This window comes from Filicampus tigris, chromosome 6 (assembly GCF_054856515.1).
Source record: "Filicampus tigris isolate MCC_2025a chromosome 6, RoL_Ftig_1.0, whole genome shotgun sequence".
Taxonomy (NCBI): domain Eukaryota; kingdom Metazoa; phylum Chordata; class Actinopteri; order Syngnathiformes; family Syngnathidae; genus Filicampus; species Filicampus tigris.
In genome coordinates, this window is record NC_141222.1 from 13,823,546 (window position 1) to 13,837,780 (window position 14,235).

The following is a 14,235-nucleotide window of genomic DNA, read 5'->3' on the forward strand; positions in this document are numbered from 1 at the left end:
GGACTACTGTTTTTAAGAAAGGTGTGGAAGTTGTCCATCAGCATTGTTGCATTGCTACTGGAAGTAATTTGCATTCAAGATGACATTGAATGGCGGTATATGAATAGAAACAACTTCTTGGGCTTTCACTTTGCTCCCGCAGGGTAGCACTGTGCCGAGTCAGCATTAATGGTCCCCTTGCATGGTGAATGCTGACACAAGTGAGTGGGCTCCAATCAGTTGCCTGCACCGTCTCTGTCCACCTCTCCTCTCCTCTCCTCTCTCCTGCCGTTGTTCGCTTTTCAATCATACTGTACTTTACTGGTTTAAGTCATGTTAAACTTCAACGATTAAACTGTATCACAGAAGGGTTCACTATATTTTAGTTTATCCTTTGAAATTACCTGCACAAAGAAGATTTGTTTGTTTTCAGGATGGGGCACAAAACAATTTAGCCACAATACACTTTGGAGAGTGGACATCTCTAATTTCCAAATAAATGATGTACAAACTGTATTGACAAAATGTTCACATAAGCTGTAGGTGCGTATTTATGAAAGTGTATACATGTGCTGATCCATATAAAATGCCTATTCTTTTTAATTCTTTTTTTTTTTTAAATTTGTTCCATAGTTTCTCAGTGAATAATACATAAGATAATGACATAATGAAATATATACGGTATGCTAGAGTTCAGTATCTATGAAGGTGCAACATGTGGTATTGGTAATGATCCAAATTAGGTTGGACTAATTAAAAACAGCATTACAGAAGTCTACTGAATTCCCTTTGGTGTGTACTTATTCACCTACAGAATCGACCTGGTATCTATTTAGTGTAAGGTTTTTTTTTTTTTTTTGGGTGGTGCATTGAGAAAAAAAAAATGTCAATCTATTGAAAAAGAAACAGAAAAAAAACAGTCCTCAGATCATCTTTAATAGTGCACAGAGAACCCCTTTACAATGTGGTAAAAATCACTTCAGTTCATCTAAGAATTTTTTTTGGTGCTGTTTTGGTTAGCAACAGAGTTCCAACTGACTCGACAGTTGTTGATTGTGCCAACACCAGTGCCTATGAAGTGATATAGAGGTGTTACTATACTGGGGGGAAAAGGTGTTAATTGAAATCGCATATTAGAATGGGTGACACTATTTAAGAGAAATATATCAGATATCCCCGAAACCAGATTGAGGACCAAAGGCTTCTGAAAAGAGTAAACAATACACAAGTGACAACCAACAATGATGGAAAAATACTGTCATTTTCATCTACACAACGACTACAAAGCTGCATATTTCCATCAGTTGTGACTAACTTTTGAGCGGTGTAAGCGACTGACCTGTTGAGGTAGACCCGTTTTTCTGTGAACTGTCCCTGCCCGTGCATGGGGTCCTCAAAAGGTTCGTTCTGGACAACTTCCACACCTTCCCCTCGGTCGCTCTGCTCATGGCTGTGTTTGCTGATCATGTAAAGCTGCCCAATGCGGTACTGGAAGATGGAGAAAGAAAAAAAACATATAACCGGGAAACACTGCAACATGTTTGGTTTCAAACAGTAGCAATTCCATGTTGTTTGATGGGTAGCGGCTGGCGGGCTACTGTCGAGCAAAACAAGGCGCTGTCATTACAAGTCATGAGTAGACCAAGAGCCTGGAGAGATGCTGAGGAACAACAACCTGCACAGCAGCATCTGATTTGACACTTTCCCTGTGTCTGAAGCTGCTACAGTAATATCAGAGTACCCCCGCCTCCTTGTCAATCACAGGATCATTGTGCCGGTACATATTTGAATAGTGACAATAAGACTGTCTCACTGTCCTCATAATTTCATTGATTTGGAGCGACATCTGATCCACTTGAAGTTCAATATTTGGCTAATATTTGACGTTCATTTCAAGTTTTTCTCACATAATTAAAATGCAGCATAACTAGGTACTCATCTACAAATCTTTAAGTTTTATCTGATATTACTACTGTGATGATTTTAACCCTGTTAGAATCTCCGTTTAAACATCGGTGTGGAGTTTGCACGTTCTCCCTGTCAAGAGGGACCCACGACCCAAATGAGAACAGGCAGTATAGAATATGGATGGATTGATTTATTTTCTTTCACACGATTTAAAGCAGCAGGGGCTGGAAGCCTGCAGAAGGAAATTTAAACCCACTACACACACACACCCGCACACACACCCCCACACACACACACCCACACACACTGCTGCTCTCTTCCTCTCTGACCTTTACCTGCATGAAGCTGTGCTGTGAAATGCTGTCAGAGTGGAAAGACCATGCAGTCATCTGAAATACATTTAAATATGTGCCGACTCAGCACCTGCCTACTGTTGCAGATCACACAAGCAATTTATTCACAGTTTCTGGCAAAGATCAATACAAGAAATGCCTTCAGGTCCAGCAGGTCATCAGATGATGGTGAGAAAGATTGCAGAAGCAAGCAAAAACTGAAGCTTACTCAAGCACTTGCTGGAGTATTACCCAAGTATATAATGAAACTCCCAAAGTCATTAAATAAGCATTTTAAGACAGGGGCTGCCCAATCTTTTTATTTTATTTGTTGTTGTTTTAATTTACATGCACAATACGATGGGATTCAATGCAAGAGCTGAAAAGAAAACAACACACATTATCCTCTGTGATGGGGCAGAATGATTAATGCAAGTCTTTCATTGGTTCGCGTTAGAATGTGCAGATCCCACTTTAGTGTGCAGCCATTCGAAGTGAGTTGCAGTGACATCTTACATATTGGGTCACCATGTTACATTTAGGAGTGGCTGCTGTGTCAGTAGGTGTTCAAGTCATTGCACATGCTCAATTCCCCGTCTGGCTGATCTGAAAACCTGTTTGAATATTTCTTGAACCTGCCATGCGCTGAGCTAGAGGTCAAGCCAGTGCAGTGTAACGGAGCATAATGTGAAACAAAAGATTAGAAAATGTATCAATCATCATCTACAGATGGGGATTTTTTAAACAAATGACATCCATGAGGTGTGAAACCCTCACAGTCCAGCAGCGTGATTAAGTACATCAACATCAACTCTATTTGTGTGGCCGTTAAAACTAAGCAAGCAAAGCCTTTCCTGATTTTGCTCAACGATTTGACAGTTTGGGGTGCCGCACTGTTATCGGTAATTGGGAATTACTGTAGCTGAGCCAAAGCACTTGGGAAAGGTATGACGAGGAGTAGAACCCAAACGCATGGAGGCGAGGCAGGAGGGCAGTTTATGATATTTTAATGAAAATGAAACAAAATACAATTGACCGGTTACTGAGGCTTGGCTTGTAAGTGGTGACGAGGCTTGATTTGGCGACGTGACGACAACCGGTAACTCTGTCACTTGACAGCATCGACAACTCAGTCTACTACTACTACAAGGACAACGAGGACAACAAGGACTGAACAAAAACTAGCAACTTAAATACAAGCACACTGACGAGACAACGAGAAACACCTGGACAAGAGACACAAGGTAGGAGGGAGCTGATTGGCCAACACTAGGGAGTGGAATGCACACAGGTGGACACAATAATCACTGAGACAGACACAGAAACACTGAGAACACAAAAACAAAAAAAAACTCAAACAAACACAGATCAAACATGACAACTTGTTTGATACATCGCAAAACAACATATCATAGAAGCTTCCAGTTGTCATATAAAAATGTCTAGCACAGTTTTCAAACCTTTTGCATAAGGCAGCACTTAAAAAAATACTTATCTCAAGTACCACTACCAACATCAGTAGTGTAGTAGGGCCAAGTGTTCAATAAAATTATTCCTTAAAAAACAAAACAAATATTTAACTCTTTTGAACCCCAAGACGCACAAATACGTCTTAAAAACAACAGGCCCCACCTACCCCGGATGTATAAGTAAGTATTTGATGTTTTTTGGCGTCATAGCGTGCAGTAGGGGCCGACACAACCTCTGACTGAACATCATGCTTGTCTTCCATGTAAAACATGGAAACAACAAAAAAAGAAACGGACAGCAGGTGGCAGTGATCAGCCAGGATCATGTAGTCAGTAGTGTAATTATACAGCGTACAACACGGAGCCAGTCCGGTTGTGGAGTGGCCCTGCAGACTGAAGTTGGAAAAAAACAGGCGGACGGAGAAAGTAAGACTTATGACCCTCGATGACGATTGTTTTTTGTGGGGTTGGATAAAAAGCCACCTGTCTAAAGGTGATGACGACGATCGAGTGGCATTGGTGGAGTGGAATGACGTGTCGTTCCATAACATGTAACAACCAGCCAACCCCTTCGTAGCTGAACCCAGATCATGCTCCATTAGTTAATTATATGTGCATAAATATGTCCTGCTTCACTATAAAGTTGCCAGTAATATAATAACTAACATTATATTTACAGATCATCCATCTTGTAGATATGGACAAATAAATGCTTTTATGTAGTACCCCGTTTGGTAGGCGGACTTGAGTGTTATTGGCGAAGGGTGGTGGGGGATCTGTGTGTGTGCGTGTGTGTGGGTGTATGCGTGCGTGTACAGGAGAGAGGCTTGACACTGGAGAACTAAAAGATATAATATGTGCAACAGTTTATATTTTTATAATTTGCTGGTTGTGCATGTTGAAGTGTTTTGAAGTCATTTGGGCTGGCAGCCATAAACATTTCTGTCATAGCAATGCCGTGATCAACGCACATTTTCTTCTAGGGAAGCCAGCCTTTTGCCGTGGCAATTGACAGTTTGTTGGAGCTCGTCGATTTTCCCACTCAGTTCAGCAAACGAAGACTTTAGGTCCTCCAAAAGGGTCGACTGGTGGTCCGCTAAAATGGCCACCAGCATTGACTTGCTAACAGCAGTAGTCTCGGCATCTGGCTTTTCCGCCGGTTTAGTTGGTTTTGGCGGCATCTTTACCCACAAAACTAGCAAAAAAAAACTGCACAGGTAAAGTAGTATAGTTAACTAATACGTTAGGTCACGTCATACACAAATGGGAGTCGTGTTTGGAAACCATATAGCGGGAGCGAGTGGAAAACACGACTCTACCCCATGAGCGCCAGACCCGAAGTCGTGCAAATCAATTATTTTGCAATCAAAAGGCCTTTTTGGAGTGTTGTTTATGTTGTTTTTCAGAGGGAATACATTTAGTTTGAGCGAAAGATAGGAAAAAGATAGAAACAAACGTTTTTTCTGCTGAAAAAAAGAGAGTAATCTTTCTTTTGGTAGGCTCCATCTTTGTATAGCAATAGAACAATATTCTGTGGGCCTTGCAAGATCAGTCAAAATCCAGTAAAATGCTGGGATTGAGGGGGTTGACCAAGTGAGAACAGCTGGGATTGAATTAGTTGCTGCTAAATTAAGTGGATAAATGATCAATGATCAATACTGTGCAATGGACAACCATTGCTCGTCCTCGGGTCTCTATTGGCCATTTGGACAAATGACACATGCTACCGGATACGTTGTGGGTTTACAAAAAGTGACCAGTTAAAAGCGTCTCAGAAGGAGTGGATGGTGGCTCTATGGATAATATTCACAGGAGGACTTAGTCATTATAAATAATATTAGCAAAGGAAAGTGTGAGTTGTCAAAATCATGCGGACTGCTGGTTACTTATGGGGGCTCGCCTGAGTGCCTCCAAGTAATTTTTTCACTGTCCCATCATAAATCACCCACAGCTTTACTATGAAAACACCATATTAGCATTATGAAATGCTAAACTTGTCACCAGGAATAAAAAAAAAAGACATGTTTTTAACGTCACATATCATATTAAAATACAAGTGTGTGCATGTGTGTGATGGAGGGTGGGGGATTAAAGCTAACTGCATAGGTTGTCTTCACAAATCGAACTTGCCCTCTTTTTTCCATTTCACTCGTTATAACAAACACACAAGGTTTGAAACTTTGTTACAAAGCTAGCAAATCTAATTTCCTTCTCGGGTTGAAGTTATCTTTCTATCCATCTGTCCATGTGAGGTGTTGCCTTCAGGGAAAGATAGAAAACAGTTTCCACTTATGCAACCAAGCAATTGTTTCAAATGGCCTTCAATCAATCGATCAAAACTAGATTCTGAAATGATAAAAACAATTTAAATAACATGCTCTTTTTCTCTACACCCTCCTTCTCCTGAAAGCAATCTGTCACATTGGCTCCATTACATAATAAAGCGCCATCACTTTAACCAAGCCCCAAAAGCAATGAAGGCTTTTCTAAAAACAGCTGTGCAAAAGAGTGACCCTGCCAACCTCTGAACAACTGTGATTAATGTAGTTGGTCTTTACTCCCTCTTCTTCACGCAACATAAGAAATGAGGGATTGAAGGACGCTAATGCAGAGGACGAACTAAGGGTGAGGACAGAGTGCAGAGTTGGCGAAACAAAAATAGCATGACATCAGCCTCATTTAATCAAGACATCAGCAGTCGCTTGCGTCACCACCTAAAAATTACAAGAATGCACATACATTTATGATGGCCGATGTGATTTGAACAGTGCGCTGGCCACAAATTCTTATTTGTGAAAGATTATACAAAAGCAAATGGACGCTTGTATAAACTGATTGAACAGCTCATTTGTTTACAGCCACTCAAGTAAAACAGGCAATCACTTACGAGAATAATGCAATAATGAAGTACTACTCGCTTGTTCTTATCGAGGATCTTCACAAGATAATCATGTCGCAGACAAACAACAAAGAGGCCAGTGCTTTCCTTGGCTTTATTTGATTTGACAAGCCATTCTGATTTCTTATTGTCCATAAATCAATGAAGTGGGTTGTTATAATTATACCACAGCACCAAAAATATTGATAAAGCACAAGAGCTCCAGAAGGCCTGGTAATATTGGTTTAGGTACAACGTGCAATATTTTTGCCTTACAATGATGACATGCCAAAGTAATTTCATAGAACCAGTTGCGCAGAGTGGGTTGCCAGAGCCCGTAAACATGAAACCGTAGCATGACTATTTCACTAGTCCACTATTAAGTATTTTTTTAGCAGTTTTCACTTCGCTATGAAAGTATTTAAGGGTAAGTTGTTCACTTTATGAGAGAAATTGGAGTTTGAACATCACTAGTCAATCTGGTGACCGGTGGTTGTGTTATTACTTTAGCTAGTACTAAATGCTATCTTGGTTGACAGTTCAACACCTGTAAACAAGTCAATGCATTGACCATTATCCAACCTTTTTGCTCGGAGACTGGTGGTTGTGTTATTACTTTAGCTAGTGCTAAATGCTATCTTGGTTGACAGTTCAACACCTGTAAACAAGTCAAAGCATTCACCATTATCCAACCAACAAGCTGTGTCATTTACCTGGCGCTGGTCCGGTCCCGTTTGTAATGTTTGAAATATGCCGCCAGAAAAGCTCAGCTTACGTTGGCTCTAACCGGCGACACAAATGCAGGAAGTACTTTTAGTTCCAGTATGACGAAAACAGACACCTGCTAGCGATTAGATGCGGATGCGAATGAGAACGCAAACATGAATAAGTAAATCGGAAGGAATTTAACTTTATGTTTACGTCTTGGTTCCACAGATGGCAGTGATATTGTCCCACAATGTAACATTGGAAAGGTGCTGCCAGAAATAGCTTGTATTAGGCTAGTAGTAGAGGTGGGCGATACATACAGTATCATCATCGACGATACGTTGTCAGTGGTCAACGTTGCTTTCACGATGTGCAGTTTTACATTATATTTATACTGTCTTGAAAAGAAAAGACTAACGATTCCATTGATGGCTGCAATGAAGAAGAAAGTGATGAAATCCTCAATTGGCAAATCAGCGTGCATAGATGGCAAAGGGGAGGTAGTGATAAAGCTTCATTCTGCGAATCAGCAGGCAGAATTCAGTCACGTGACTCTAATAGCAGCTGAGGGAACACATCATTGTTTCAAATATGGAGGAGAGTCCCGTCTCAGCGCCGTAATTTAATAGCAAGTCCACATCCCTAGCCTGGAAATGATTTGACGTCGGTCAGAATAACATTGTTAGATGTGCCAAAACGGTCACCCTCAAGAGCAATTCACCAACAATCTGTTCCAGCACGCACGATTACCAGGAAAATTGCAACTTCACAAGCACGCTAAAGAAAAGCTAAGTAAACATACACACTCAGAAAACCTTCGCCGAGTTGAGTTAACAAATACACTGTACCGTTGTCAAAGCAAGTAAACGTTGGCAAAACATAAATAACGACGCCATCAGCATAACATTACTTTATGAGAGCACGTTAAACTTGATAGGATGTTCGATATTCTCTTAACAGTCAGTTTGCATGCTCTTGGTCCGCATCATAAATACATTTGTGATTATATCACGTGTAGTATGTGTAGGAAAATGTCAGTAATTGTCTGTCAATTTGTCAAAATTTTGCGGCTGAATTTGTTGTCATTACAAACATAGGCTATATGCAATAACAGCACTAGACGCTGTATCTCTCTTACCGTCTGTGTTAAGGACCCTTCACAAATTACATAACCTGTATTCTAGGGTGACACGTGGCATAAATCACCATATATCAAAGAAAACTTATTGTTTTCATTCTGACTGCTGTAGTAAACACCTTTTCTCATCCTGAGTTGGCAGTGGTAAACCAGTACTTACTGCAGCTCAAAATGTGATGATATCTGTCATTAGGGAATAATAGGGGACATTAAATTCACATAAATATTCTACAAAAATCAATAAAAACACCATATATAGTTGAGACATAAATTGAAGTTCGTCATTGTTAAATTAGCCACGTTTTGCAGATGCATGCCGCAATTTAAAATAAAGAAGAACTGTTGTTTACAAAGGCTGTATATCCATAATTCTGTGAAGTGCAGATTTACAATATTTTTTTGTAGAAAATCATCAAATTATCGTTAGAGTTTTTTTAAAGAAAAATGGAGATATGGGGGTTTTTTTAGCTCAAATCGGCCATACCTAGCTAGTGGACTACATTTCCCAGGATTCTTAGACAAAGAAGAAGGAAGTAGTCCTAGTTCCGATATGACGAAAACATACAAACGCCTGCTAGTGATTAAATGCGGAAGAGAATGACAACGCAAATGTAATAGGAAGGAATATGAATTGAAGACGAAGACTGAAAAGCTGACATTCATCCATACATTACTGTCAGGGCCGCTGCCTCAGCGCCCTGAGGTGTGTGTACGTGGAGCAGGTACGTGGGGATTGGCAGCAGCTGTGATCCGTAACTCCCAATTACGGCAGCGCCTACTTAAGCGGTTCTGGGCTGCAGACCATTTGCCAGATTGTCTTCACTCCAAGTCAAGTTTGTACCTCCTAGTCCCCTTCTTGTCGTGTTCAAGAAATTGCTGCGTACACAGAGTCTTCGTCTCTAGGTCACCCTACTCCGTGCTTCGACCCTCTCTGCTCGCCTGCCTCCCAGTCTGCCTGCATCGTGGTTGCCAGCCCCCTCACGAGCCCTCACCCACAAGAGCTCATATATACATGCCTTTCTCCATTTCTGCGCCTAGGTCCTCTCCCCCAACACGCCTCGCGACACATTACATTACATTAGTTACCTCACATTACAAGGCGCACTGTCGATTTTTGAGAAAATTAAGTCACTTTAAATGTGCTTTATCCTCTGAAAAATAAGGCTATAGTCAATCATTGAGGTAGTGAATTTAGGATTTTTGCTAGCTGTAAAATGTGATCATTAATTGTAAAAAACATAATGTTTAAAAATATTTCACTCTGTATGTAGTGTAGTGAATTTCACGTTTCATTTGCAGTAAATGTATGGTACGTCTCAATAAATTAGGTTATCGTGGAAAACTCAATTCATTTTTCAGTAAGTACAGCAAAATGTGAGGAACCAGCACAGAAGTACCATGCAACCAGGGTGCTATTTGAAAAAATATTATCTAAAATGTAACCAGTAAAAATGAATTAATGATCAGAATCAATGGATACAATGTGCTCACCTTGCCATTAAGTCTGTCCATGCTAACTGAATTTCTTGTTCAAACAATTTTTTTCCCTCCTTAAACTGATTACCATCTTCAGCTTGAGGGGAGGGGAGTCAGTCAGCTCGGGATCATTCTAAACAGTTCATGATTCAGTACAATTTTCAATCTGCTCCATTCCGTCTCATTTCATGTCTAGCTCTTTTTCTGTAACAGCTTTTGAGCTTTGACCAGCCTGTGAGAATTCAGAGAAATCTCAGAAGCCTTGAACACATTAACAGAAATGCGGTATCACGTCTTAATAGGGCTTAAAATTGTCAGCGGGCCTGAGAGGTAGCTCGTAGTGTTGGCAGAGAAACACATAAATATAATTTGATGTGTTAAATTGCATCAATCAATATGTGGTGGACCTCTCACTCTAATGCTACACCCTCCATTATATAGAAAGCCATCTAGACAGTTGTTAAATCAGTTTTAAATCCAACATGTCCACAGAGGTTTCTTGGCAATGATGTAATGGCTTCACTTATGGCTTTCCGTAATAAAGAAAGAACTCTTTTGTTTTTGAGATGGTCAACAAATTAACTCATCAGGTTGTACCACCACGTTTCTGCTCAGATTCCAAACAGTCAATGTAAAATGTATCTGTAGTTTAAGGACTAAAGCCCCCATCCCACTGAGTTTCAAACATTTCCGACTGTTGGTGATGGTGGGAAAATGCGCATTGACGTCAGTGTTCGTCAGGATTCGTTCAAGGTCGCAAATGCTCGCCAAACGGTTGCCTGTACTTTTCTTGCGACATTTTGAAAAATCACTCAAACTGTTGGCTTAACGTCTGGTGAATGTTTTGCGAACTTTTGCGACACTGAACAAACAGTGACGTGAATGCAACATCCACTGCCTACGAAAACACTCGCAATTGTTCGCTGTGAGGTATGAGCTTTAAGTCCAAATTGTTCTTGGCCAAGATGCTTGATACAGTTAAGGCGAAGGCTTCATTTTACGTCAAATATATCTTACTGAAGAAATAAATATTGTATTTAAGAATAAAAACAATTTGCTTCCATTAGGGATGGGTATATGAAATGAGTCCTTGATTTGACTCATGATTCACTGTGAAAATTGTGCCAGTTCAGTTGTGTCACGTTGACTACAGATTTAATCTTGTTTTGAAGGAATTTTCATTGACGCAAAATGGAGTGAACTCGTGAAAGCAGCAGAGGCGTTTTTGATGATACGTTTGTCATCCAAAGAGGGGGAAGTTTACAATCAAGGGAAATTGAGATACATCCTCCGCTACGGCATAAAACCTCCGGGCAACATTAGCCTGCTCAATGCAAATAGGCAAAAATTCTATCAATCAATCAATCAATCAATCAAATCAAATTAATCCTTTAGCATTTTGACCAAAGAATGCCATGGACCTTTCAGTAAGACGCCTGGGAAGTGCTTTAAATAGTGAAAAAAAACACACATACGCAGACAGTACTTGTGTCCTTTAAGTATCAGTGTAGGTTTAATAAACTATTTGAACAGCACTGGCAGCACACCTCCCTACTTGAATGTCATTGTGAGGCAGTAAACATAATAATGGCTTTGCTAATCACCATACTGTGCTTGCAATAGGGCCACATTGCTGCCCTCTGCGAGCATAGTTTCTGCCATCATCAGAGACCATTTTACCGATGGTCACTAAATCTGAAATCTGAAAAACTCTTAGATTGCAACTTGAGAGTGGGGACCTTTCGTGTGTGATTTTAATTGCACCATTTCTGGATGGGAAATGTAAAACGGCAACAGCAATGATAGTAACAGCATAAAAAAATAACACTGGTTTCATTGTTGGAATAAATGAGCTCAGTGCTTTCTTTGGTTTTAGTGTGTGGGCGGCCTGTAACCCGTCATTATGGTCGCATGATAAAAAGTTGCAGAAGTGTGAGCGGAGGGTTAGGCTATTCCTTCAATAAATACACTCCTATTATGTATGTAAAGGGCAATGATTATCCAATGTGATGATTATGTGGTCAATAGCGATGCCGGTAATTCGTTACTAGGCAGTGAGCTACTCAATAATGGCTGTTATTTCGAGTAACTAGTATTCTAATGCCTTACTACAGCATATCTAATATAGTAGTCTAACTAAGATACAACACAAAACAATTTGAGTTATATAGCGCATTTCATGACTGCTAGAGCTGTAACAAACGTCATGTTTTCTGCACATTGAGCTCTCACGTGTAAATACCGATGAAAGAAATTGAGACATTCACGTTTTCAAGCTGGCAATAGAGTCCCTATGCTGAGTTTATGTCAGCTAGTTCTACACTCCGTGCTGTCAACCAAGTGTTATCTAGCTTGGAAAAAAAAAACCCATCAAATTTGTAGTTTGGATTTGCAGTATGGTACATTCAAAGTCCCAACAGGTTGTGTGAAGCACAGTTGTGAGTAATGCAAGAGGTCAGTGAATGTTTTAGTTACATTATATTGATAAGCAGTGTACCTTATATATGTGAAGATGCACATTAAGTTAGAGATTCAATTACAATTACGATTATTACACTCCACGATTACAAAATTGGCATAATCGTAAAAAACTATTATTAGTATGCATTTATTTCCTTGTTTGTTTACACAAGGAAATCATACATTTTCACCTTTTTAAAAAATGTATAATAACTAATTATATACATTTTGTTTGGTCCAAAAGGAACTTACATAATTAGAGTATTTTGAAGATTACAAAATTACTTTAAAAAAAAAAAAAAAAAGTTTTCTACCAAAACATAAATGATCGTTTGAATAATCGTGATTTCAATTATTCCCAAAATAATCATGATTAATATCTTTTTCATAATGGAGCAGCCCTACATTAAGTTAGTATTACAGTTGAGTTGCGTATTCACACTTAAATATGACAGGTCAAAAAAGAGACTGCCCTTATTTTATACCTATAAAAAAATCTATTTAAAATCTAATTTATGTTCAGTGAAATCCATAAAGATATTTTTGTTTTAATATAATATCAATAATATCAAAAGGCTGTCTTAAGTATAATTGTTTTTAAATTGTATTCTTAAATATTACTGCTAAAAATGCACTTTCAAATCAAGTATTTGCAAAACAATTACCTTTTTCAAGATAATTGTGGCATATTGTTCAGAAGTGTAAAAAAAAGGGAGATACAATGTTTTCTCTTAGCTTCTTGCATGACCCGGACGTACATGGTCAAAGATAAATACCACCATGTGTCTTCTATAACTATGAGGAAAAAGTGTAATCAAAAGTGAAGGGAAAAAAATGACAGCTTTGGCCCATACTGAGGTCTTGAGTGCTGTTAAAGCACACAAAGGTGGCTAGACCATGAATGCAATGGGTCCGCCCAGTGGAAATTAAAATCCATAGTTCAAGTTTCTAATGAGGTACAGAAATTGAGAAAAAAAAATGCAGTGCATTTTTGTGTTGAGCTGATGTCTGCTACTAACAGATTCCTTTATGTGGTTATCTATGCAAATAAAGGACCATTTTTGTCCAACAGAAAAAAAGGAGGCATTAATTAGAATTGTGCTCAATTGGCTTGTTAAGGCAGAGGTGATGCATTAGAGGCTCTTGTAGAAATTTGAATAATGCAAACCTTCAGTAGCACTGTCCTAAAATAAAACTATGAAAAGTGGAAATTTGCATAAAACATCTCTGTTAACAGCACTTAAGGGGCATGCAATGAAAGACTTGGTCAGTAGAAAAATAGAACTTTATAACATAATTGCAATACATCTTACAATTATGATGGTATCAGACATGTGATACAGAATGTTAGTGCAATATACTTTTCTTTAAAGTGGAAGTCAACCCATACATATTTTTTGGAAGAATATGTTATATGGCCCACTAGTTGAAACAAGGCATTCTGATTAATAATGCATTTGTGGAATATGAGTTAAGAAGCAAAATCCACCCATTTTTAGCCATCTCAGGGGGCGGCCATTTTGTCACTTCTGTGGACTGAAAATGGCATCACAGCTGCTCAGGGTTCAGATAACAACCAATCATGGCTCAGCTTCAGAAAACAGGTGAACTTGAACAACTGCGATGTCATTTTCAGTCAATAGAAGTGACAAAATGGACGCCCCCAGAGATGGCTAAAAACGGGTGAATTAACTCTTATCCCACAAATGCAATATTTATCAGAATTCCTTGTTTCAACTAGTGGGCCTACATTCACTTCCATTTTAAATAGATTTACTTGTAAATTTTTAATTATCGTCATTACTGCTCTTTGGAGGCTGGCTGGTAGAAATCATATGTTTCGGCTGACGACCAATCATGGCTCAGCTTCAGAAAACAGGTGATTGG

General features: G+C 39.2%; 1 protein-coding gene across 1 annotated transcript in view; it reads right to left on the reverse strand.

Moving 5' to 3' along the window:
- The window catches only part of LOC147145906 (cytoplasmic phosphatidylinositol transfer protein 1-like), a 79,892-nt gene that overhangs the window by 19,861 nt on the left and 45,796 nt on the right, over positions 1-14,235 (reverse strand). The window contains exon 2 of the mRNA XM_086034128.1: positions 1,319-1,467. Within this exon, the coding sequence (XP_085890254.1) occupies positions 1,319-1,467 (149 nt within the window). The remainder of the gene's footprint in view (positions 1-1,318; positions 1,468-14,235) is intronic.